This window comes from Panulirus ornatus, chromosome 49, assembly GCF_036320965.1.
Source record: "Panulirus ornatus isolate Po-2019 chromosome 49, ASM3632096v1, whole genome shotgun sequence".
In the NCBI taxonomy this organism is placed as follows: domain Eukaryota; kingdom Metazoa; phylum Arthropoda; class Malacostraca; order Decapoda; family Palinuridae; genus Panulirus; species Panulirus ornatus.
Window position 1 is genome coordinate 2,952,286 of NC_092272.1, and position 27,535 is coordinate 2,979,820.

The 27,535-nt window shown below is 37.4% G+C and overlaps 2 protein-coding genes across 9 annotated transcripts in view; one reads left to right on the forward strand and one right to left on the reverse strand.

Annotated features, from left to right (window-relative positions):
• The window catches only part of Spec2 (CDC42 small effector protein Spec2), a 74,731-nt gene that overhangs the window by 15,764 nt on the left and 31,432 nt on the right, over positions 1-27,535 (forward strand). The window lies entirely within an intron of this gene.
• LOC139764319 (heparan sulfate glucosamine 3-O-sulfotransferase 5-like) lies at positions 7,704-26,869 on the reverse strand. Of its 8 annotated transcripts, none has more exons than XM_071690819.1 (6): positions 26,763-26,869; positions 21,519-21,745; positions 20,963-21,225; positions 13,277-13,497; positions 11,058-11,187; positions 7,704-10,038 (listed from the first exon to the last, which is right to left on the reverse strand). In XM_071690819.1, the coding sequence occupies exons 2-6, from the start codon at positions 21,724-21,726 to the stop codon at positions 9,799-9,801; spliced, it is 1,062 nt and encodes a 353-aa protein (XP_071546920.1). In that variant the 5' UTR covers positions 21,727-21,745; positions 26,763-26,869; the 3' UTR covers positions 7,704-9,798. The 8 variants fall into 8 exon arrangements, with proteins under 8 accessions (XP_071546920.1, XP_071546918.1, XP_071546915.1 ...); XM_071690817.1 differs by having other exon boundaries at positions 20,963-21,237; XM_071690814.1 differs by having other exon boundaries at positions 20,963-21,261.

Here is a 27,535-nt window from a genome sequence, read left to right on the forward strand (position 1 = left end):
AATAACCCATTTGGTTCTAGCACTTTACCGATTGCACAATATCAAATAGATCATCTACTCTCCGTCTTTTGTATTAAAATCCTCGATATCACTCATTAGAAAGATAGATGGTACAGTGTAATGTGTTTTTCTGTCATTGACCAATCAAGATGAAATTATCAAAAGCTGGAGAGAATTTAGAAACACTTAACAAATGTAAAACTGATGGCACAGAACACTTGAACTGCCATGAAAGATTAAAAGAACAATGGTATAAGTAAACACTTGTGCTACCTTGAAAGATTAAAAGAACTTTGGTACAAATGGACACTTGAACTCCCATGAAAGATAGAGAATTATGGTACAACTGAACAAATGAAGCATCATCAAAGATGAAAATATCTACAGCTACAAAGTCTTGAACAAAGGAAACAATACACTGTACATGATAATCTATCAGTAGCAACAGATAGAAGAGCAAAAATAAAAAGAACTAAATGCTTTACACGTGGGTGGAAGTAATAAAGATATGGAAGTACTTCTATGCTCTACCCAGCACAAAACAAAAATATATCAGCAATCAGTAAGAAGCTGTAGAAACACTTTAATGTTATACCCAACATGATCAGAAATCCAGGCAGAGTTGGTACCAAAACATCAAAAAGAAAACTTGATCATTGGCAGAAGAAATTACCGGATTAACCCCAAATCAATAACTATAAAAAATGCATGGCTGTGGAAAATAGCATTGTGAATGGAGCAATATATGCAATAAGCATTACATACCAGCCCTGTCTGAGACAAAATCTTTCAACATATGTAACCTCCTTGTCATAAAATACGTCAGTGGTGGTGTTTCTGGCGATAATACTACACGTCATCAGTGTTGATTAATTCTTGGTTAATAATAGTCTTTGACGTGGTGTATAGTATCTGTTGTAAGACTAATGCCAGAATAATGTGTGATGAGAAAAATTATTAAAGCAGAGGAAGCCCTTAAAACACAAGATAGATATGATGCAGCAAGTCATGAAGAAAATGAATTAAAATGTAATTGGCTAAGAGGCAATATCAAGTTCTGTATCCTGAGACTGGCTGAGAGGTATTACAATGACATGCTGGGATTGGTTGAGGCACAATCACCCAACCCATTGAATTTTTCAGAGACCTGCTGTCAAAGGATCCTGCACCATGCACGATCCTGATGGTAATTCTAAATAAATCATGACAGAGAATCCATCGAGTGAAAATAACCTTTGATGAGGTTGTATCACTGGGAAAGCAGTGTTGTCAAAGAACGTTTCATCTGAAAGGAGCCTACATTTCCCTAATAGAGGAAGAAGCACAGCCTTGGGCTGCAGGAACCTTTAGAAAGTTTGTGGCTAAAACTAGGGCCCTTTCATAGAAATTGGTCCTATAGTAATTATAAAAAATAAATTGTATAACTAAAAAACAAACATTACAACCACCCACTTATCATCATCCAGTAGTCAGATTCATTCCTGGAAAAGCAAAAAGACAGGACAATCATAATAAATAACTGAAGTCAGCATGTGATAAGCTTATGTTTCCTCCACACTGACAATGTGCATGAAGGTTTTCTTTCCATTCAAAACTATTTATCTGCAATCAACAGCATTCACAGGAGGCTAGCTAACTAAATGGAATGATCGTACCCCCCATTGGAGTGCACCAATGCACATCTCAGACTGACTGAAATAACTAATTATATGTCAGATCAGTGAATCATGTATCAGATTTTAGTTTACTGATACTCACAAACAGTCGCAAGTAAAAATATACCAGTGTTGGTTCCTACATAAGACAAGTTCACTTAACTAAACTTTGAAACAAGACGGAAGTAATTTTCAACAAATGCTTTACATAACTGAAATGTAATGTTCTCAGTATTCATAATTAATGTTGTATTTCAGCTTGAAAATTAACTGAATCCTTCATAGAAGCATAATGTTAACATATATCCTCAAGCAAACTGAACAGTCCTCCATATACCTAACAAACAAAAATCATTCACAACTAAATCATCACACAAGTCATATGTCTTCATTTACCCCTCACCCAAATGCATAAAATGACTCTAATGCATGTAAACCATATCATATAAATTATTCTCAAAATCTAGAATAAAATAAGTCTAGCCCTTAATAGCTCATTCAGTGACTCTGTCCATCTATTAGTCAAATATTAAAAGACATTTCCCCATGTGTTGTATTCCTTAACAGTCTCTGAAATCCTTCTGGGACAGAAATCTTTTAATAACATGCAAACTTCGTCTATGGGATCATAAAAAAGTCAAAAACAATATTTTGATGAGATATGTCTAACATCAACCACTCATACTGTAACTATTTATCAGAGTGTGAGGGGATACACCTTACATCCTTATTTGGGAACATCAAGATATATATACATCACATATATATAAAACCTTATTAAACATTTCCTAATAATTCATTATAAAACATACTTCCTAACCTAATACCACAGCAAAACTGTCTGGTCCCAAAATGCTGCAGGTTCTCTTTATAAACAATGGTTGCATCCCAACCTACAGGTCTCAGAAAAAGGAAATCAGTTGTAAAGATTGCAGATAATGATAGTCATGTCACTCACATCTTTAGGTAAAACGAAGCAGATTGTCTGTGGCAGTCTCAAATTCAAGTCAAAATCTAATTCACTCAATGATACTGTATATAAATTTAAAGCAAGCAAGTGTAAAAAAATATATGCAACACTTTCAAACAACATAAAAACTAGCAAACTGTCATAATGACTATATTTCAAAAACTCATAACAAACTGTCATACTCTGACTATATTTTGAAAAACTCATAAGCTGTTTTATCAAGGAAATGTTTACTATACATTATTTTTTTTTCATACTATTTGCCATTTCCTGCGTTAGCGAGGTAGCGATATATAGTATATTACATATCTCTGAGGTGGAGAGAAAGAATTTTACTGTCATATTCCTTGCATGTCTTAGAAGGCAGGCAGGAAGGGGGGATGGAAGCCCCTTTATATTTCAATTCCTAAAAGATGGTACAGAAGATGTAGCAAAGAATGGTTTGGAAATGATTTAGGAGTAAAGTCAGGGGTTGGTGAGAGGATAAGATCTAAGGAGGGAGTTGCACTGCTTGTAAAGCAGGAGTTTGGAATGTGTAAACAAATGCAAGTAAATGAAATAAATTCTTGACTAATACGGGTAAAATGTGAGTATATGGTGAGAAATGAGTGATCATTTATGCTTATACATCTGGCTATAAGAAGGTACATGAGAGGCAAGTGTTTTGGGAACAGCTGAGTGAATGTTTCAGCAGTTTTGATTTAGAAGGGTGTTAGTGATAGGTGATTTGAATGTGAATGTGAGTAATGAGGAAATTGAGGGTAAAATTGGGGAGCATGGGGTATTCAGTAATATAAATGGAAATGGTGAACAGCTTATGGAGCTGTGTGCTAAAAAACGACTGGTGAGTGGAAATACCTGGTTTAAAAAGAGGGACATACACAAGCAGCAAAATGGAGTCAAGTTTACCTACATCCACCCACCTCAAGTGAAATATTTATCCCTTTCTCTTGGCATTCTCTTTGCTTAATCTCAGGAAGCTATAAAACTACCTACTTTTTAGTAGAGAATGTTATTTTCAATGCTAAAGTGAACAATGCAACACTGGTAAAACCGTAGTTTACAGTCTCCTTGAACTGCTAGCATTACACAGTATTCAGCATTCACAAACCATAAGCTGTGAACTAGGCCCAGAGCATTAGTGATTATGGAACTGATTAACCTGTAACACAAAGGCCCCACATTCAATTGGTTGAGAAACAGCTGATAAAACTTAATGATGCTGGTTTGCTGCAATTTTCAAAGTATCAGGATGTGTATTAGAATTAAATGAAAAAAATCTCTTAAGATTTTTCCAGCTGAAGCAGCTGCAAAACCCTACAGTAATGAAATGCTGAGATGATTACAGAAACAACGAATGTAGAAAACAACTGGGAGAATATATATGAATGAAATCACAGTGACAAGACAGACAAACAGTTACACTCTGAACTCAATTAGATTTCCTTAAATGAAAATGCTTAGGAGTGTTACTATAGTGTAAATCATTAGGAGGCAGGTTGTAACACTGATAAGTCACAAACTTAGACAACATTGCAGAAATATCAGTCATCTGTCTGTACATGAAATCTAAACTTACAAAACATAGAAAAAGTATCAAAGCAAAAAGGAAAAGAGCTCATGCAAATGCAGTTGGCTAGGCTTTTTGTTGATTGTTAACCTTTGAGACAAATGATGTAGTTTCAACAACTACACAACCTTTAACACAAAGGCCATCAAAAGTCACCTTATTCAATATATTCATGGCATCAACTATGGTGAATGAGATATGACTTGACTGAGGACCTGTCAGTACTTTAGAAATGACTATCTACCAACATTCACTTAACTGTGTTTGTGGCATCATTCACATTGTTACAACAAAGCGGAGAAAAATATACACGGACAATTCATTATTGCCAATAATCCTCCTGAAAAATAAATGGTCTCCATGTACTGAAATGTCTGAACATCACATATCTATATCTTAGCAAGCATATAACCACAAAGCTGTAAATTTACTGACATTACATCCATATATAAGTGCAAAGAGAGGCATGGGAGGGAAGTAAAATCCCCCTCCCAGGCTAAGTGCAGGACTGGACAGACTCGTTACTAAATGCCATTTACGCACGGACACAAGGTGAACTTCTCATCTACATGAATACTACGCACCATTATCAACCATTCAATATTCTAAAGAAAACTTATGGCAGTTGAAAGTTAGATTTTCTGCTATCTGTTTCCTATTTATGCATTAACATTCAAGGGTGGAGCATTTTCAGTTCCATTTATTAGTGGGTTAGCACGTAACACATGCTGCTGAAGAGCACCAGTGTGAGTGAATGTTAGCCATTTGGCTGCCTTTCCCCTCCTAATTTATTGTTAAACAGAAGAAATTCAAAATGAATTCCTCATACTTTCCACAGAAATGATTATGTAAACTATGTAACTACAATATGTGCATTATAGGGATATTTGCAGGTAAACAAATATGATAACATGGTAAAATGCACAACTCATGAATATATATATATATATATATATATATATATATATATATATATTTTTGTCGCTGTCTCCCGCGTTTGCGAGGTAGCACAAGGAAACAGACGAAAAAAATGGCCCAACCCACCCCCATACACATGTATATACATACGTCCACACACGCAAATATACATACCTACACAGCTTTCCATGGTTTACCCCAGACGCTTCACATGCCCTGATTCAATCCACTGGCAGCTCGTCAACCCCGGTATACCACATCGATCCAATTCACTCTATTCCTTGCCCACCTTTCACCCTCCTGCATGTTCAGGCCCCGATCACACAAAATCTTTTTCACTCCATCTTTCCACCTCCAATTTGGTCTCCCACTTCCCCTCGTTCCCTCCACATCCGACACATATATCCTCTTGGTCAATCTTTCCTCACTCATTCTCTCCATGTGCCCAAACCATTTCAAAACACCCTCTTCTGCTCTCTCAACCACGCTCTTTTTATTTCCACACATCTCTCTTACCCTTACGTTACTTACTCGATCAAACCACCTCACACCACACATTGTCCTCAAACATCTCATTTCCAGCACATCCATCCTCCTGCACACAACTCTATCCATAGCCCACGCCTCGCAACCATACAACATTGTTGGAACCACTATTCCTTCAAACATACCCATTTTTGCTTTCCGAGATAATGTTCTCGACTTCCACACATTCTTCAAGGCTCCCAGGATTTTCGCCCCCTCCCCCACACTATGATCCACTTCCGCTTCCATGGTTCCATCGCGCGCTGCCAGATCCACTCCCAGATATCTAAAACACTTCACTTCCTCCAGTTTTTCTCCATTCAAACTCACCTCCCAATTGACTTGACCCTCAACCCTACTGTACCTAATATATATATATATATATATATATATATATATATATATATATATATATATATATATATATATATATATATTTATTTTATTATGCTTTGTTGCTGTCTCCCGCATTAGCGCAAGGAAACAGATGTAAGAATATATATGTGTGTGTGTGAGTGTGTGTGTGAGTGTGTGTATGTAGGTGGGCTGGGCCATTCTTTCATCTGTTTCCTTGAGCTACTTCGCTAACGCAGGAGACAGCCACAAAGTATAATGAAAAAAAAATATAATATATATATATATATATATATATATATATATGAATATAATGTCGATATGTTCATGTACATGTATACAGCAACCCCTTATTCAGTACATGTAAATGTAATGTTAAGAGAGAAGAATGTATATACATATACTAACATTACATTTTTAACTATAAGAAGTCTTATGATATATGAGTTCATGTGTATTAATGCTTAAAGTTATGATATGTTCCGTATACAGATACATCAATCTGTGACCTTGCTGAGGACTGAGCTTTGATTCTCATATGTACTTCAGCTGATGTTTACAACTGAAGATATATTTACTTGTTTGTGCAATGCCACATAGGCATACAGCTTCAATAGTAGAGTGGAAGATCACCTTCTGTCCTTGGATAAAAGGCAACAACATTGACAAAAACAACAACCACAACTTGTACTGAACCCTACAAAAGCCCAGACAATGGTGCGGTGGGAACTTAACACTCCCAAGATTTACATCAGACCCTTTGAGGCCCGGATAAGGGTGCAGAGGGCTATACATGCTGTGCAATTTGAGAAAGATATAGCTCAGTTTCTTGAGCCTATGTCTAAAGATTTAGAATTTTCTTTTACTGTTAGTTGTAGATCATATAATTATCCCTATCACTGCCATAAAAGCTATCTTCCTGAGAACAAAACCATTATTCTTTAACCCACTAGGTATAATCTAGGGGTACTAATGCAGGGAGTTTTGCATTCTAAAACTTCTGTTTCATTCTGTCATTATGGTCACCAATTTTAATGCAGACAAATTATGAAATATAGTAGAGAGAAAAATACATTCCCCTTTTCTGAATGTCATTATACAGTTTGAATAAACAAAAAACATAAAAAACTAACAACATTCTTCAGTTTTACTATAAACAGGGAGTCAATTCCTGATCAGCTCTATTATAAGTATACTGTGCACACACTAAAACTACCCTTAATGCACATAGCATACTATAGGAAATCTGTCATTATCCTAAACCATGTATGATGTAAGTGAAGCATATAATTAAAGTGTGTTGCAACACGTAATGCATTAAAAAGTATAATTCATTATGTGTGCAGATTGTGTGGATTTTGTGTCTTTGTTAGAAAATGAGAAATAATAAATAAATGAATAAACTTATAAATATATATTCATACATATATATATATATATATATATATATATATATATATATATATATATATATATATATATATATATATATAGTGTGTGTGTATCCACATGCATACACAGGCAAACAGAAATGCACACCCACACAATGATTGAGTGCAAGAGCAGACAAACAAATACAGAACAAAATACATATACACTCATACCTGGTGTAAGCTAGGATATATATATATATATATATATATATATATATATATATATATATATATATATATATATATATATATATATTACATATAGAGGGAGAGAGAGAGAGAGAGAGAATAAAGAGGGCAATGTGAGGTAAACTCTCTCCCTATAATGCACATATAGTAAACATACACACAGATACACACATGGAAAACTGTCACAAGTCACACAAACAAAATGTAGCAGTCCTTTAATGTTGGCCAGCATACATTTCAGAATGTCAATCTACGTTCCTGCTGATAGTTTGTGTTGATGTGGTAGCTTGTAGTAAGAGAAGCTTCAGTCAGGAGTTTTACTGTGGCCTGTAAGGGCTCAGCTAGGCACATGTGACAGAGTGCTGTTAGTCTCTGGTTCCTTTACTCTTTTCATATAACTAGAAATTTATCTCTCATTACAATTTAAACTTGCATTTTCCTTTGACAAGACTTTTTGAAAACAACTAAAAAATCAGCACTAAGCTTGTGAAAATTATGTTGCTTGCCTTCACCATGCAATACTTTCAAAGCTTGTTGTATTACACTAGGCAAGGGAGATGTATACTCAGCCATTTATGCCAGTCTCTTTCAATGCATATCAAAATAATGTAACTATAGTATGTCCCGTGGATGGTCTGAAAAATCTGCATAGCTACTTAAATTTCTATACTCTTTCTACATTAACAGTGTCTTTGTTCATTCTATTCTCTTCATCCAATACTCATATTCTATAAGAGTACTTCTTCACAACTTTCTAGCTTAATTTCATGTTGAATCTTCTGGTTGTTATCCTTAAAGAACCATTCACTGTTTCTATCAGCAAAATCTGCTTTAAAAAACTTAAATGTGATTAGGTCACTTCTCACTCCTCTCTTCCAAGGTGGGTGAATATAAGGCCTTACCCTTTCCTTGAAACTCAACTCTCTTAGTTCCAGTGTCATCTTTGTTACTCTCCTCTGGACTTTCCCTATTAACTATTTGTGCCCCAATTATCACAATATGTTCAGGACTTTTCATTAAAAGCTCGACATTGTAAGCAAACTTACTGACATAAGTTTAGCAATAAACAGAGCTCAATTCACCACCTGCTTGCCTTCAGCAGTTTTTGACAGACATGCCAATATAGTGGTTAAATGGGAGGTTTATGAGGTCATAGCTGGTGGCATGGGGTATGGTGATGGTAAAAGTCAATGACTGTATCACTTTTTTAAGATAATTTTTCTGACCTTCCCCAAGACATCTTACTATTTTTTGCATGCATTTAATGGGACTAACCTATATGGTCATGTATACCTTTCAACTTCAAGAGCACTCCGGTGTGATGGCAAGTGAAAAAGTTTGCTTAATAATTGTGTGTACACATAATTCATAACTTTTCTCATAGCATCAGTTAGATGCTCATAAGAATATACTTGATCACACGCAAAATTGTGATCCTTTCCAACATATATAATATATATATTTTTAATGGTTGCAAGTGAGGGACAATACTGTAATTCAGCAAGTTCAGGTCAGACATAATCAATGACTGTACTTTGCAATCCCTGCAGTTTCATGGACTGACTCAGTCATACTGCTATACTGATAAATAACAATAAAACTACCACTGGACAAGAGTACAAATGAAACTCCCTTTTTGTGCAAACACTTTCTCTGACCTACAACTTCAACATCTTTTATTCTAGGGCTAGAATGGCAGCTGTTTTCTAAATTGTATAACATCAACTTAGCTACAGACAGTTTAGTGCCAGCTCTGTTACTTGAGATGTAGATTTTTTTTCCCTAGCACAGTAACAATGACAAAAAAAAAAAGGACCAATCAGATCATTTTTATGGCTTACAAATTATTCCTAATAATCTACGATGGACCATGTTATTGTCTTGCCTTTCCAATTTTTTTTTCACTTTCTATTATTATTCATGATTCTTGTCAAAGTAGCACTTACACAGTTGACAGGTCAAACACTTTCCCACATCTACAACAAACATACCACGTGCATGTTGGGCACAGATCAATCACACAATGATAAATTATAGTAAAATATATAATCATCACCATAAAATTGTACTATAATTATAAAATATAAGAAATCAGTTTAGGATGCTTGTACATTTGTACTGGAAACAACTCCAGCAATGGAAAAAAGAATATCCATATTAGCTTCACTTAGATTCTTGGGTGCATTAGGAGGTTGGCCATCCAAAGTTATGACCCACCATTTCATAGAACTGTTCATTGAAGGGGGCAAAAAACTTACGTAACCGGGACATTACTACAGGATCAACATAAGGATGAGGTCGACCCTTTGCATCTGCTAAACACTTTTGAAAAGTTTCATTTCTCATACAATAGAAGCCCTTGGTCTCATTGAAGTAGAAATTATCAGGCTTTATGTGAAGAGGAAGTCTCAAGAACCGCTGTACCTACAATGAAAAAAAGTCTTAGATCACCTGAATATTGTTGAGGGTGCACAAACATGAAAAGCAATTACTAACAAAAAAGATTCTTAGGTCACAGAAACGAACATTCTGACAAACAATGAAGTAAATCATGTGGGATTACACATACAGATGGATATTCATAAAATCTTATAATGATACTGTACAGCAATGGTTACGGTAATAAGGTGCTTCTAGTGTCCAATGTATCATGGATGATAGTATCAAAGGAAGTGTACCTAAGGAAAATCAAGGCTTGATTAACTTGGAATATTTGTTACAAAGGACATCATAAAAACTGTTCAGCCTTTTCACACTAAGGTGACCCTAAAATATGTATGCATTCACTATGATGTTGATTAAGCCACTCGTACAAAAAATTTATGAAGATCAAACCATACAGCACCCTTCATTGTTCTGTGCTTAGCAATGACCTTAATAAAATCACTATCATAAAATTTAAGAATTTTCTTGTTTCTTGATATCACATAAGTTCATGTCGCCTATAAGATTCATGCATTCCCTTTGGTTATGCACTAACTCACCTTATTTAACCTTGACTTTCTGCATACTGGTAACCAGAACATGCTTTCTCATAGCACCATTACACTTGGCAACACCATGTATATGCTTGCAGGATGCCATTGTAAGAACATAAACCTAAATAATATCTGAGAAAAGTTTAAAGCACTACACCCTCATATTCAAGCTGAAAGAACAATGAAAAAACAGTGGCATGGGCTACAACAGCTCAAGGAAAATGGAGTGGTGACTTACCAAAACTTATGCATCATTTAGGTGGAATCTTAAATAAACAAGCACTTGATTCTATCAAGTTTCTAAATTGTGGATATCAGAACTGGAGATCTAGAGATCTACTGCACATTACATAATGAGAGATTCTGGATAGGATGTCATTTGAAGTAACAGTTATGTAACAATGGCAGAAAATGCAAAAACGTTTTGAAAATGTACAAAAAAAAAAAAAAAAATAGAGTACTAACCTTATCGATTTCAGTAAACGGATCAACTATAAGATTATCACCATCAATGATATGTATTTGCTCCCGTGGAAATTCTCTCAGCCATCGCAGGACATGCACTGCATACTGGCTGATCTGTATTGCTTTAAACCTGCAGGAAATAGCATAAATTTGCTTCTTATTTACATATCTATACAGTATGTATTATGTATACAAGCATAAATAAAATACATCCAAATGCATAAAAAACAAATTAAAGACTAAGAATAAAGCAATTACAAATTATCCTTCACAGCACCTTCTACAAGTCAGCACTTGTCAACCCTATCAAACAGTTTCACTATACCCATGAATGACAAGTGCAATTCACAATGTATCTGGGGTAAAAGGAAAATTACTCAATGCAGGGGAGGAAAGTAAGGCATGTTTAGAAAGAAGGTTGATCTGTTTAATCTGTTTACGGACAGGGTAGCAAAGACGGCATGGTTTCCAAGACAGCCTACAGAGAGAAACTCTAAAGACAGATGACAGAGTTTGGAAAAGTGTGTGAAAGCAGAAAGTTGTGAATGAATGTTGTGAACTAAAGTATGGCACTGTAATGAGATGTAGCTATGTGATGAGAAAGGACCTGGAAGTGGAATGCTTTAGGTATCTGGAAGTGGACGTGGCAGCTGGTGGAGCCAATGGAGGAGAGAAACAAGTCACAAGAAAAGAGAGGGGCTGTGGTTCTGGGTACATTAAGGAATTTGTGAAAGGAAGTCATTGTCTGTTAAGTCAAGAATGGTCAAGTCTGAGAGCATGGCAGAACCGAAAATGATGTATGGGTGTAAGTCTTGGGCCTGGAATGCAAAACAATGGAAAATGACAAATGTGTTGGGAAAGAAGTGCTTGTTGATATTTGAGGTGGGTTGATTGTGTAGGGAAGGAGCAGGTGAAAGAGTAGTGTGGTAGTGAATGCAGTCTGACTGACAGAGCTGACCTAGGTGTGCTGAAATGGTTTGAACAAATGAAGAGGATGAGCAAAGAAAGACTCTAAGGATCGAGATGGAGAAGGGGGAGACTAAGAGGGACATGGAATGAATGAGTGTGAGACTTTGACACATTATTAGCTTTAACATTTAGGAGAGTGAGAGGCATGCATGGGATCAATTGAAATGGGTTGGATTGATGCAGTGCCCAGGAGACAGTGTGCTGCCAGTTGGATGAACTAGAACAAATCGAACAATTGGGGAAGCCAGGGAACAGTCTGTAAGCTGACCTAGGGCATATGAAACAATGTGAAGAAACCAAGGAATAGTCTGTGGGGCTTGGCTGTGTAAGGAAATGTTGGGTTTCAATTCATGATATATGTGAGCCAGAGAAATGACGTATGTAATGATGCTATTGATTATTGCTGACACTGCCTCATAAAGGTGGAGAACAAAGAAAAATATATCATTAACTCTGATTCCATTTATAAAGTACCTTTGTGGGTTAATTTTAAAAGTTTGCCTTAAAAAGAGCTCTCCATCCCTTCTAGGTACAGTTCCTGGTGTACCATTTCTTGCTAAGGCAAATCAGCACTTCTGGAGAGTCCCTTTTTCCCCGGGAAATATACCAAAGATATACTAGTTATGATTCTTGAAGATAATAAGGGTTTCTTCTCCATGTTCAAATTAAGTATCAGTTTGAGTTTCGAGGTATTTAGTTTGTTGCTTTTGTGTGTATCATACATGATGCCCAGAACAGTTGGAGTTCTGTTCAGTGGGAGCAACTGGCTATTCAAGGTAATGGAAAGGTGTTTACTTTGGATTAGTGTCAGCCTTGGATTAAATGGCTTACTGAAGACTTCTGTGGAGAAACATTCTTTTCTAAGCAAGCCAGTCCTCAATTTGTGTCAGGTAGTGTTGCTTGTTTGTTCATGTTGTATAGTGTTGGAGTGCTGTAATGTGACTGTAAGATAGTATGCATGAGAGAGGACCTTTACACTACGGTCTGCAGGTGATGGAAGCTTGTGTAGGAAGAGACTGAATAGAGTTATTAAAACAATTGCTCCCTGGGGAACTCCACTGTTGAGCCTAAGGATTCTAAAATTGAAGAACAACACAATCTTTGCTACAGGTATATTGATGGCTAATACAGAATTTTCTCTAAATAACACAACTGCATATCCAAGCACTTTCATAATTACCTACATCAGTCTTCCAAACACACAAACACGCTACCCCATTCATTCCTACAGTTCCATAACTAGTACTAACCCATCATTAATTTCACCATCTGGAGTAAGCACTCGCTTGTGAAATGGAGCAACTTGTCTGCCTTTTCTCATTTTTGTCTCCATTATTTGAGTGTAATCAGACAGGACACGCGTTGCTGGTTCCCGCACAATTAACAGCAGCTTAATGGTTTCATTCATGGCACGTATTCTTGCCGGTGCCTCGCGAGATATGAAATATGATGGGGTTTTTTCAACTGTAACCTGCCAAAAGAAAAAACTTATCTTTGGTAAAAGGGCCATCTGTAGGATTATCTATTACCACCACCAAACATTCTTCTAAAAATTCTTTTCTGCTGGGTCTCCTACCTATAACAGCAGCTACCGTCCAGAAGTCATTCTACATGAATCTTCACCTGATAAACAACTACTGTCCAGAAGTTATTCTTGAATCTTCATACTTTCAATGCAAATACCAGCTAATAGGATACAGAGATAGTTATTGTATTCAGCAAACATATGTTTATACATGCAACATTTTCGGAGGATTAACTGTTCGTTTCCAACCCTATAATTACATCCCAGAGGCATTTTTCTGCTACAAAGAAAGTGGTCAAAGCAAATTTTTTTTTTTTTCAACAGGACTATCACATATTTACATATTCCCTCATTAACACACCCTGTATGCATCATCCTTCACTGTGTCCTTCCATCTAACCAACCTCTGTATCCATATTACCAAGCATCTACATGAACTGCACCTTTAAGTCATTCTATTAGTATTTGCCCCTTTTGCATTTTCATACCACCTCATTATTCCATTTGACTATGAAGAAGCCTTGAGTTACGACACTTTGAGATGCAATGTTTCAGACTCAAGACACTTTAGAATTTGGTTAATTTGTTTGACATATGACATTGTTTTGACTTGTGACAGACTAGAAAAACAAAAATGTTTTATGTGTAATGTCTTTAATGTCTACAAGATTATTTTCTTTAAAACAAATATATCACCATAATTTGAGGTATTTGGTGTACTTATGCATTTTTAATTATCATTGTAAAATACTATTTGATTTGTATACGAGAAACTGAAAAAATACATTTGCTTGGGTTCCCCGTTACCACATTACTTACCATATCCACAGTAAGCGCAACCATTTCAGTACATCTGGAAAGACTTAAAAGATACTCAGGGAGTGCAAGACTAGACTATCATTCTTGAGCTTACACAAGAGGTGTTTATGTGGTTTGATTCTGGAAGAAACTCATGATTATAGCTAAGTCTGTGGGTCTCCCATGTTAGTCTATTAAATATTTGCATTGCTTGTGATATGGCAATATTTGTTAATTAGATAATTCTGGAGCAATTTGGATAACTCTAGTGTCCCTCCCTCTCCTTCTTAGTAACCCTCACTCCACTCTAACCCACTTCAGCAAAACCTAGCCCTGATCACCATGTTTCAGTACAGGACCATTTTCCATTACATCATGACAAGAATCATTTTTGCTTGGATTTAGCTGGATGTTTTAGCATTTTCATTTATTTATTTGTTTGTGTGTGTTACAGTGAAACTTGCAAATGTTGGTAATAAGGCCACTACTAGAGAACTCAATGGAGTTAGTGACTAAAATGTGAATGTCTTATTAGAACAGAATATTTATTTCTTAATGAGTCATCTTACAAGTTGGGTAGTGATTTAAACTGATACAGATGGTAGCAATGATGAAGTAAGTAATGATATGTAGGAAATAGAAATTCTTGAACCATGTGGGTCTACTGTCTTTGAAGGAGCTATTGCAGGTGTCCCTGAGAGCATGTGTGAACTCTCTGAGGCATAGCAATGCATGGCCACCATACCACCTAGCCTGCATCTTCACCTGCATCTGTGGCTGCAGCCACACATCAGATTCCATACCTGCTGCCAAGCCTGCATCCATACCTACCTTCACTTCTGCCCCTAATTGACTTGATGGCTGAATAAGGGCTACTGTTGCCTAATACATGGAAGGACATCGTGGTAAGAAAATTATCCACACGTGCTGATACTCCCTTCACAAACGCTGTTGCTGCTTGCTCCACACTTGCTGCTGCTTCCTCTACACTTGCTGCTGTTCCCTTCACATCTGCTTCCTGAACTGATGGTAACCCCATGCCCGATGGCCATCTATTCATTGGCCAGCCAATATGAATGTCCAAATGCCAGCCACAGCTCTTGGTTTCCAATGGCTTTTATCTCAAAGAGCTGTTTAAATATCTCTCCGTATAAACAAATCATTGTGCATGGGAAAGGCTGGCTATTAGTTAATCTTCTTTTGCAGAGTGGGTGGGTGCCTCAGTCAAAGATACGGCACAGTACCTTAGACTCATAATCCTCATGGGACTGAAAAGATGTACACCATCAGGCAATTCTGGGGAAGTGATGAAATATCCTTGTGCCAACATTTGGCTATATCATGACAGTGAACCAAATTCTGGGTTTCTTCTGCATTTTCAACAACAGTGCCACACCCTAAGAGTTTACCTACTGGCTTATCAAAGTGCACTTTGTCATGGAGTGCTTCGCTAAGAACTTGAAGACCAGATTACCACCTGTCCCTGGTTGGAGGCCACATGGCAGGGTGGGGTCTGCTCCCATTCAAGGTGATTTCCATCTTAGATCATAAAGGCAGGAGTAAAGATTGGACTCCTTCACTGGATAGAAGACTACCTTATTAAAAGGGAGCAAAGAACACAAGAGGTACATACTCAAAGTGGGGTGGTGTTATAAGTGGTGTGCCACAGGGCTTGGTCTAAGGCCCACTGCTATTCTTGGTGTATATGAGTAACTTGTCTAATGGACTGGAATCATATGTAAACATGGAAAGATCCAGAGGAAAATAATGATGGACAAACTCCAAAGTTGGTCACATAAATGGATAATGAGAATAAATCCAAGTTCAAAGTGGTGAGGATAGAACACGGTGAAAGGTGTCAGTGAAATTATTACCTAATGGAAAATAAACTACAGAAATTAGCAGGTGAAAGAGATCTAGGGGTTAACATTGTGCCTAATTTATCACATTAGGAGAACTGTGAAAGAGGCAAACTGTCAACTTGCAAAAATAAGAATCGCACTTAAATATATATATATAAAAGGAAAAGTTCATAAGATTATTCACCACATACATGAGACCAAAACTAGACTATGGCTCACAAATCTGGTCACTGCACCTAAAAAAGCACATGAGTCTGATTAAGAGGATACAGAGAGGAGCAACTAAGATGGTAAATGAATTGAGTGAGCTACAACTTGAGGCTGGGGGTTAAAAAGCTGTCCACCACGAAGGGGAGATGATGATGGTCCTGATATCAACCTTTAAGTTTCTAAATCAGCTGGATGATACTGACTGGTAACAATCCTTAAAGTGATACAGCACCAGAGTAACCAGGAACCTTGACAAAAAGCTGGGTAAAAAGCTTGTTAAAAGGATGCTCAGGAAACTGGTTTCATGTTAGGGTGGTGGATGGTTGAGATAAACTAACCAATGAAGCAGTTAATGCTGGCAGTTTACAAAGCTTTTAAATTAAAAAGCTACATAATGTCATAGAAAATTCAAGGGATGGGGCCCTACAAGTGATGAACTCTCTCCCCACACTGTACGCATAGGTAACTGCATAAGTCCAAAAAGTCCTCCCATCAAACTCTACATCCTGACTGAGGCAAAAACATGCGGTGTCTGATTTTGAGGTCTACTGTGACATCTACATAAACACCTGACACAGTGATGGAGTCCTGTCTCCTCTTCTGCATGAGGGATAGGTGTTGTACATGGACAACTATTACAACAATGTATCCCTGGATAAGAAACTCCTTGAAACAGGGTAAATTCCTGTGGGACTCAAAGGTTCATTCAGGTGCCCACAGATAGCACATGCAAGCAACAAGGGAAGGTACCAGCCAACACCATCTAGTGCAAAACGAAGAGTAACATGCTGGTACTTTTGTGGAAGGACAAACAGCCTGTACCCAAGATCTTTCACAAAGCTGACACTGAACCTGTCATTCAACAGTAGAAAGGGAAAACTCCAACTGGGGTCACCAAGCAGGTCAACAAGTCTTCGATGGTGTAGGACTACAATGCACATATGAGTGGAGTTGATCACTTTGACAAAATTATTAAGTACTATCACTTTACAAGAGGTACACAGAAATGGACCAAGAAGATAACAAACTACTTCATACATATTGTAATCTACAATGAACATATCTTGCTGACCAAGGACTTCAGGGACTACAGGAAGGTGCAGCTGCAGGATTTCCTAAAGGTCTTGGTCTGCACTCTGCTCCATTTTGAACCATCAGAGTGGCAGCACCATACACCTGACTTAATCGCACCATGCACCTGACGACTTCATCACCTTGGGTTTCTGCACCCAGGGTAAGGATGCTGCAGATGATGAACCCTCAGTAGATGTGGATGGCCCCAACAATCCATCTTATCCAGCCAGACAATCTTTCCAGCTCATTTTCCACTCTGATTCATAGTATGATCTGGCTGGTGAGGACAACAGCACTCCACTGGGTGGCCACAAGACCAGTGATATACTAGAACAGCATTCATTTTGCCACACAGATCCTCTAGATTGTTTTTGCCACAAGATTTAACTCCCAATGCAGAAGATGCCACACAAGTATAAGTGTTGCAATGTATGCTCCAATGAGGGAGTGTGGAAGGACTTGTACTGTCAGTGTACTACCTGCTGGATGGCTCTGTCTTTGTGAATGTGAGCAGAGTTATCACAAGGTGGTGGTGTACTGGCTGTAGTATTCCTTCTCACCCACCCCTCCAGCCATCCAACCAAGACCTATCGTCATCTGCAAGTGGTGAGTGTTCTTTATAATGTGTAATTTTATCTCGCAAGACATATCTTATTAGAATATACAGCATATAGTAATAAATATTGTTTTTAGTCATATCTTTATTTACAAAGAATGAAGGCAAAGTAGTCAGGACCTGGATATATTTGCAAAAATTATCATGAGAAAAAACAATGTTTAAAGCAGTCAAAATATAAATGCACAATCACTGCTCGTACCTACACTGCTTATAAACCTTGCCCAGCCTGTGTGCTGTCCATTTTTTACCTATTCCTCAATTATATAGTGCCTTTGTGGGGATTTTGCAATCATATTTATGCAGCTGTCTTCAGAAATGGTGTAAGTACCTCATAAACTGTTAATTTGAGAAATAATCACAATACAAATGTTTAATAATCATTCATAATTACACCGTTTGGAAACATTGTTTGACCCACACATATTAATCACTGTCTTGTCAAAATTTAAGATATTTTTCTGCTTTACACTGATTATTAGTTCATCTCATGAGCATTGTCCATAACTCATGAACCTAAAAGTATTATTATACTAGTAATGCCCAATGGCATGTCACTAGGGCCTCACTCTTCATGCCTAAAAGTTCTGATTATCCACCTGACCTTTATGTTTATTAGCATTTTATTTATGTTTTTGAATGAAACACATGGCCAGATATGTCCCCAGAGAACATAAACCCCCTCTTATCCCATTGTTTCTTTTAGTAAAATGTTATGGGTGAGGCACTAAAGGCTAAGAAGTGACACTGGAGTTCATTAGTTATGGAGACTCTATTGCCATGGCTACCCCCTTGAGGGAGTTCCGGAAGGGAACAGTAATCAGATATAGACAGACAGGCAGATAGATAGTTAAAATGTTTTCATTATATTGTTTTTCACATTGCTTGTTTTCCAAGAATGAAAATTGAGTTATATCTATACAGAATCAGACCCTAAGTTTGTCTTTACGTACAATGAAACTCCATTCTAATTGGCTCCAATATATCAAAATTTTGCTTGTAATGGACCCTGTGGACCTAATCTTTGGGAAAATTCTGTGAAAGTCAATTAAATCACAAGTTCAGGCCAGTTGGATAAAATCCAACCAGACTGAGTTTGTGGTGTAACAGAATTGTCCATTAGTTCCTGAACTTGGTCTAGGATACTGGGCATTAGGGGAAAAAAATCTGACAGCCTTGCATACAACTTTGGTGCACTTTTTCTTTATTTCACTAACATAAATTGTTCTTTCTGCATATGAATATGCAGTTTTATTGATTTGCATCTGCTGTACCTTTCCACCCATAGCAAAATTTTAAAAAGAAACAAGACCTAGCTTGGTCACTTGACATCAATATATGCGCATGCTTAGTCAACACGAACAAGCTTGGTGTCTGTGTTCCCATGCAACAGCAGAGTTTTTCGAGGCACAAAGGCATGTCATTTATGATCAAATCATAGCAGATAAGAGTGCTATTAGTATTGTATGTTGAAGAGGTCCTGGAAACTCTTTAGTATTACATTAAAGCTGAAAATGACAGAATCATGAGTGTGTGGAGAGCAACCTGTACTTGTATGCACCATTTCTGAATAGGGGGTCATTCAGCTGACTTTAAGTGACCCTGGAGCTATTTTCCTTTTGATTCAGTATAGTCCATGCTTCTCCCTGAAAATCTCCACCCTAGGGAAGGTAACCTACACACCACAGCATCATTGCAGTATTATGATAAGTATAGGCTTACATATATTTTGAATTCCTTGTATACCAAGGGGGAGATTGGAAATGTAATGGAATTCAGCTTCTTATGAAACACACTTCTCCAAAACATTCTGTTACAAAGGGAGTTCACTTTGAATTAACTTTTGTGTATCATCTTTATCATTAGTTAGACTAATTGTTTCCCAAAAAAATTCCTTAAAAATATCTTCAGCATCGTGTTCTTATATTCTGGGGAAAATTTTTCTTCCTAGAAGCACATCTCCAGTTTTGTAATGGTAGTGCATTACCAAATTCCACCTGTTTGTGGTTACACGCATTGTGGAAGCCATCTTTGCTGAGGCTGTATTATCATCAGCTGACAGTTTTGTAAAGGAACTTCTTGCTCCAAAGAAGTCTGTCACTTTGCTGCATCTGATTCCAGGGCAACCTCAATGCTGTAAGAGCTCCATAAAAGAGGTCCTAGTGTTAAACTAATGATAGGTGCTACCAGACTTCACTTGCCCACAGTTACCTCATCAGCGAAAAGTTATCCTTGATAAGGCATTATCATTGTAAAAGAACTTACTCCAAAGGAGTCCACTTTTCCCTGTTACTGGAGGTGGTGCAGCCATGGACTGCAGGAGCCTTTGTAGAGATCCTGGATAAGATTGGGTAATGCATAATGATAGTATGAAGGTAGTCAACTGAAAAATTTGCTTTGATGGACAGATCTGGAACTGTGCCATAACTGGAATGCATGGAGACAAGACCTCATGAGCCAAGCTCCTAAGCAGTGGGAAATGGTATACTGGGTGTAGTTCTAAATAAGGACTGGAAGATGACACAAAGGGATGAAATAAAAGACTCTTAAGGAACTGACTGGGTTAAAGATGAAACTAACTAGTGGTAACTGGATGAAAGATGGAGTACTGAGGTGGTGTAATCACGAGAAAAGAATTAGAAAAAATCTAACAAGAATAAGTGACTCACAAAAAATGTCTGGATAGACTGACACAATTACAAAAAGAACAAATAAGGGAGAAACTTAATGAACCAATGGAAGTATTAATAAATGACTATAATCTTCAGAAAAGGTTCTGATCAAGCCACCTGTCTATATTTGGGAAGAAAATGTAGAAAGACAGAAAAATAATTTAAGGCACAACAGATACCTGATTATCAAAGGAATATGGCATCTTCTTTCTGTACCACTCTAAACCATTTGCATATCGTTCATCATCGTCAAAGAAATGCATCTCTACTCCATTCTTCTGAATGTGGGGATGAAGATTGAGCATTTCAATGAGGGCTCGCGTACCACATTTACGCACTCCGATGATCAGTGCTTGAGGCAGTCGCCGCTGGGTACCTCGGATACGAAGGCGCTTGCGGTAAGCTTCTGTTGTGATGGAATCAAGCCCAGGTGTCTCAGAGGCTGCTGATGGAGCTGGAATTATTTCACTGTCACACTCTATCAATATACAAGCACAACGACAGAAACTTAGTAGCCATGATACAAAAGAAAATTAATATTAAGCAAAATCTAAGATCATTACAAACAGGGTTAGTGTATAATTCGAGTCAGTGATATCAGTTAGAATTTTTATAGAATTACAAAGCATAAGAGGAAATAAACACAGCGGAAGAAGCAAATGATATGACAAAGCAGATAATGAACCCTAAAAACAACAAATTATGAGAACTTCTGCATGCCCTACTTCTACTTACCATAGACTGCGGCAGCTCCCATTGGGGAAGTGTAATACAGGACAAGACAAATAACCATTGATGCGAGAATAATGATGGGGGCCACCCGCCGCAGTGTGCCAAGGGGTGAGGAGCCCTCGCAGCGTCCCCCCATCAGTGGCCCCCAAGATGGCTTTGGTCCTGGGTTTTCACTCCATATAAGATGATAATCCTCGTTCCCAAATGACATGGTCTTCTACCCACGCCACCTACAATACATAACATTTATAACTGTTATTTGTACCTAATTTACAAGCATATACAATATGGGATGTCTCATTGCATACAGCCCCTGGAAAATCTTTCCTGCCACAGCAAACCTGTATACAAGCAAAGTGCAACATTTCAAAAGAAAAAAATCTTGCAGTGCACTATAAGGGGGATTTCAAAACACTTGAAATAATTATAACAAAGCAAGTAACTTTAACCATACCTTCCCAAACTAAAAGGTTGTTGTCATTCCTTTTAAGCTGAAGAACATCACTGTTTCTTTAAATACCAACCTGTTGTAATAACTTTTATACCACAGCTATCCACTCCTTAACAACTCGAGAATCAGTCAAATGTCTGGCATTTTGGATAAACTTTTAACAAGCAAAAAGTCTGGATCAACAGTACTTACATTGTTCATTCAAAGGATATTTGTGCAACATCTCCTACAATATATTTTCATAATTTCTCTTGAAAACTAATAATTTTCATTATATCAGTATCCGAGATCATGTTTGTATTGCAAAGAAGTTAACTACTCATTGCCTGCCCAAACTAATCAACAACATAAAGCTTGAGCTTAGTAGTCAAGTGCTCTAACCACTCAGCTGCAGTACAATTTCCAGCCTCTGATACACTGGAACAGAAACTCATCAGGCAGTTTCTGAAACACTGGTGGATGCAGTCACACCTCACAACAAGTTAGCGTTATATTGTTACTAGTACTTGGGAAATATCAAAGAAATAAAACGTTTTCTTAAAGGTTACCACATTTTCTCTTTTCCATTAGCAGGGTTAAGGCCCAAAAGTCAAGTAAATTGCCACTGCACATTTTATGGTATATTTTACCAACATTGAAAAATTGATTACTGTTCACTATTATGTTACATCAAAAATCTTCTTGTAATCAATGTGGCTCACTGATGATAATTTCATAATAGCAAAACTATAAATGTTTATAGAATTAAAAGCCGCACTAGAAAGGCAGAGTGTTAAGGTCATTTGGCACTGGTGGTACACTGAAAATTGAGGTGCAAAAAGATGCACAAGTGTCTATCTAGAGATGTTGCACAGCTAATATAAATATCTCTCAGGACATGTTTAAGGGGTTAAACCAGCATTACATAAGCAGTGCTAAACCTTGTTAGTTACAACAATATATGTTCAAACCACAATCTGTAGCCCAAATATTTCTAAATTCCATAAGAGGGTATTCTAAAATCTTAACATGGCTTGGTCCAAGAATTCAAGGTTTTGCAACATTGTAGATCTACCTGTCAGTACATTTCTAAATATGTAGCTTTCTAATCACTATGCTATTGGGTAATTTAAAAGCATTATGAATATAACTGGAATGTTAGTGAATAAGTTTTCCAATGGAAGTCCACCATGTGGAGAGTACAATAAAACCAGGGGAGTGTACTTTGAAGCATTTTGTGTGTGGAGAGTATCCAGAAGTGGCTTCCAATTTCTGCAAGCCCAAAGAACCATAAGTGCTGAATTTAAAAAACCAAACTATAGATTGGGCTAAGTTTTAGGTTAGAATAGATTGGGGAAAAATGATGACGAACCCCTCCCACTGAATGACAATGGAGTAATGAATAAAATCAAGAGCTGTGAACTAAGCTCTCATGATTCCTGAGCCTTCAGAAATAGGGTACTGCTTCTAGTCCAGAAACATTTTCCTTTACTCACCCTGCAATAACAATTACATCAACAGTGGGGAGGCTTTGCTTTGAGGATCAGGAAAAATAAGATAACATACATGAGAAGGTGAAACATGTCTACCAGATCCCTAACCAGGGCTTTCAGAGGGGATGGTCGCAACTTTGCAAAGGACGTTTTTGGCAATGACCTTATCACTGCAATGGATGGTTAGATTAGTTAAATCCATTCACTGATGATTTTAAGGGGGTTGTCTCTTAAAAAATGTTGAAATTTTAATGCATATAATAGTCTTTATCATTTATTCAAGGTGATTTATCAGTAAGCATTTCTGACCGTGATGCAATCACAGGCCCAACCAGAGTCGAGCGCATAGGTACGAATCCTGGTTGCAGGAGTCAGTCTGCAGTCAACCCAGATGTTCATCCACCCTTAGGGGTTGGTCGATAAAATGGGTACCTGGTTCAAGCTAGGATATATATATATATATATATATATATATATATAATATATATATATATATATATATATATATATATATATATATATATTATATATTATATATATTCTGTTTCCCCTTTTAGGAAGTTAAAATGTAAGGAAGGGAGGGTTTCTTGCCTCCCGCTCCTGTCCCCTTTAGTTGCCTTCTACGACACGCGGGGAATACATGTGTATGTGGGTGGGTTGGGCCATTCTTTCGTCTGTTTCCTGCGCTACCTCGCTAACACGGGAGACAGCGACAAATTATAATAATATACATATATATATATATATATATATATATATATATATATATATATATATATATATATATAGCATTAATGGGATGGTCTTGATTAGGGCCTCAACTGCCCATGCCAACTCATCTAACGATAAAAAACTAATGTTACACATATTAGCATTGGTTGATCTACACCAATATCATCCATTTCTGATCTGCTGAATCTCAGTAAATGGCTGCTTCTTTGACAAAATCAATCTGTGTATCATAATGTAAGAGGATAGCAACTAAGGATGAGTCTTTGCTCTATCATGGTTGAAGGTATGAAAGTGATTCGCAGTGCTTCCAGGCCACTCTCATTCACATGATGTACCTGGAACTATGCATGAAATCTGTAAAAGTCTGAATGCCCCAGCTCTGCACACCTTTAGTGCTGTATCTATTTTAACAGTTGGTGTTAAAGATCAAGAAAAAGATCCACTTTTATCCATCAAGGACAGCAATGAAATCACACTCTTTTATAGCATTTTGCATGGTTATCAATACCTGGATTTTTTACAAGTAGCTATTTTTGGAGATTTCAGAGATACTAGTGTTTCTTTAGTTAATGATTTACCATATATAACTACGTTGGCAAAAGTGAAACTTCAACTGTTGAGGAGGGGGATGGGGAATTGGCTTCAGACCTGGGACTCGTTAACTGTTAGGGGAAAGGAATATTGGCTACAGACCTGGGTCTCAAAATATCAGTAGAATCTATGAAAACCTCATCTAACTTCCCCAGAAGCCAAATTTATCTTAATTTCAAAGTTACTTTAAAAGAAAAATACAAAAATTATGGTCTCTGTTTTGCTTTCCAGCTAATATTTTGTTAACAGCGTAGAATGGTGCAGCAGACACTGACAGTATGTTTTATCTAAATTGTTGAAAAGTAAGGTTTATCTATTCTGTCATGGTGAGTTTGGTGAGGTTTCCATAAGTTCTGTTAGAATTGGGTCACTTACTGTTACATTAAAATCCCATTTTTCCTCTAATCTCCATAGCCCTCCCCACTGTCAATGACATTAAAAATTTGTTTTTTTAGGTTGCACTTTAAGTAGATTCATGACAGTATTTCATCATTTCCCATAGCCAGTTACAAAATTCCCATACCAAGGTCATTAAGCAAAAATACATTCACTCAGTAAGCATGGCTGTAAAGCAGAAAAAAAAAAGTATAAGGCATAACCCTGTGGTTATTCTGCTGTGATGTACATACAACTGAAACCACTGTTTCATAGAAGGTAAGTTCAAAGCAGGTAAGGTGATAAAATGTTAGTGATTATTTCCTTAATATCCTTATCAGACGCTGCTTACAACATATATCTTTCTTACTAACCAACTTTACAAGTCTTATTTCAGTTTCCATCACCCGAAAATATTGAAAAAAAAAAAAATCCTCCATACTCATGGCAAATTCACTGCTCAAGGCAAATTCATTGCTAAATTTTAACATTAAATGGTAATAACCAATTGGTAGTGGTAGAAGTGGGAATATTATGTCCATAATTCATATAAGTGTTTAATAACGCTGTTAGGAGAGTATTTCTGCACCGGATCCATTGTACAGCAACTGTACTTATAATACCCTTGTTAGAATAAGTCCTGTTCAAAACGTGTCTGATGGCCAGGGGGTACATAAGTTTACCGTTACTTGGCTGACCCTTCATAACTAGTATTATTATCAGGTGGAATGGCTCGGTGGCTGTCTGACAGTGATTAGTTATCTTTTACCATGTGTCCAGTCAATGACGAGAATTGTCTCGTACCATTAAAGCGTTTGAGATGTGAAAACCATAATCATCGCTCCGCCATGGAAAGCTCAGCACGTCTTGTTTGACCCCCACACTGACTTAACTAACCCAGTTTTGAAGTGGTATACTGACGTTAATTAATCACTGAAACATGTATTTAACTAGAAGATACTGGGTACGTGGCCACAGTACTGAGGAGGGGTAACCTTTTCGAGCTACGTTGGTTTAATAAAGACTTAACAGGAGCCATATCCCGTAGGAAGTATGTTGAAATTGAACACGAACATAAAAAAAAAAAAAATAAGGTCAGGTGACTGTCGGGTACATGATTTTCCTAGACATGTACAGTTCTGGAAAAAAAATATATATATATACTCGTGTCTAGTTCTGGCCCAATTCACTGCACACCCAGTCACGATTACGTACGGTTCATACCAGGCAAGGTCAAATGGATCATATAAATGCAACATGATCCTGGTGGATTTAATTTGCATCCGAGCCACACCCAGCAACTTTGTCTTAAGTAAATTTTTTAAGGTCAATCCATTCCTCCTGACCTTCTCCCTCTCTCCAGCCTCGCAGGGGATAAACCTTTCACTTGAGCCCCAGTGCGTGCTACAGCCCAAATATTACAGTATGACAATAACGTGGCCTCGAAAACATATTCTAGACAGAAGAAAGCCATGTTCGAGGTCCTCTCTTCAAACCCCTGTCATTCCTTTCACTCTCTTACCTCCCACATATGTCCCCGAGTGGTGCGAGAATATGACTTATCCCAAGCAATAGCAGCAGATGCACACTCACACACAGCAAAAGCTAGCACTGTTATCTGCTAACCTTCCCCACCATCGTCTCAACTCGACTCCCGTCACTCCCCCACAAACAAATTCTACGTATTCTGCCAGGATCCCACCAGCACGTAGGCGCAAGGACGGGCCACTGGCAGTGTTGGTCGTCATGGCGGCGGCTGCCACACGCTCCTACCCACATCTTTTATCGTCAAGGGGAGAGAAGCCCGTCAATTTTAACCCAATAGAAGAATTTATTTCATCTAATGATATATTCTTTACGTAGTTTGTGGGGTTTTTTAAAGGCACACGACGCCCAGTGGGCTGAAATAATTGGAGTTTTAGATATGATGCTTGCGTCCTTTAAAGAAAACGTTTTATGTTAGAGAAAATGGTAAAAATTGAATGGGTAACTATGTTGATTTTAATTCATTTTCTGAATTATGGTTGTAATTAAAATACTACCAATGTGGGACATCTTTTAGTATACTGAATGGTTGTGCATTGATAAGTAGAAACTTCCTTCCAACCACCATTAGTAGAGATAGGATATGTGGTTGATATTAGAGTTGCATACAAGTATATGAGTAAGATATATCATGATTTATATACAACTTTTTAGAATATGCACGTAAGTTTGTTCATCTTAACGAAACAGATTTGATAGCGGTTACCGTTCCTGACCGTGATGCATTCACGGGCCGCCCAGGGTCAAGTGCATAGGTTCGAATCCTAGTTGCAGGTGTCAGTCCACACAGTCAACCCAGCTGTTCATCCACCCATAGGGATTGGTCGATAAAATGGTTACCTTGCTCAGGCTAG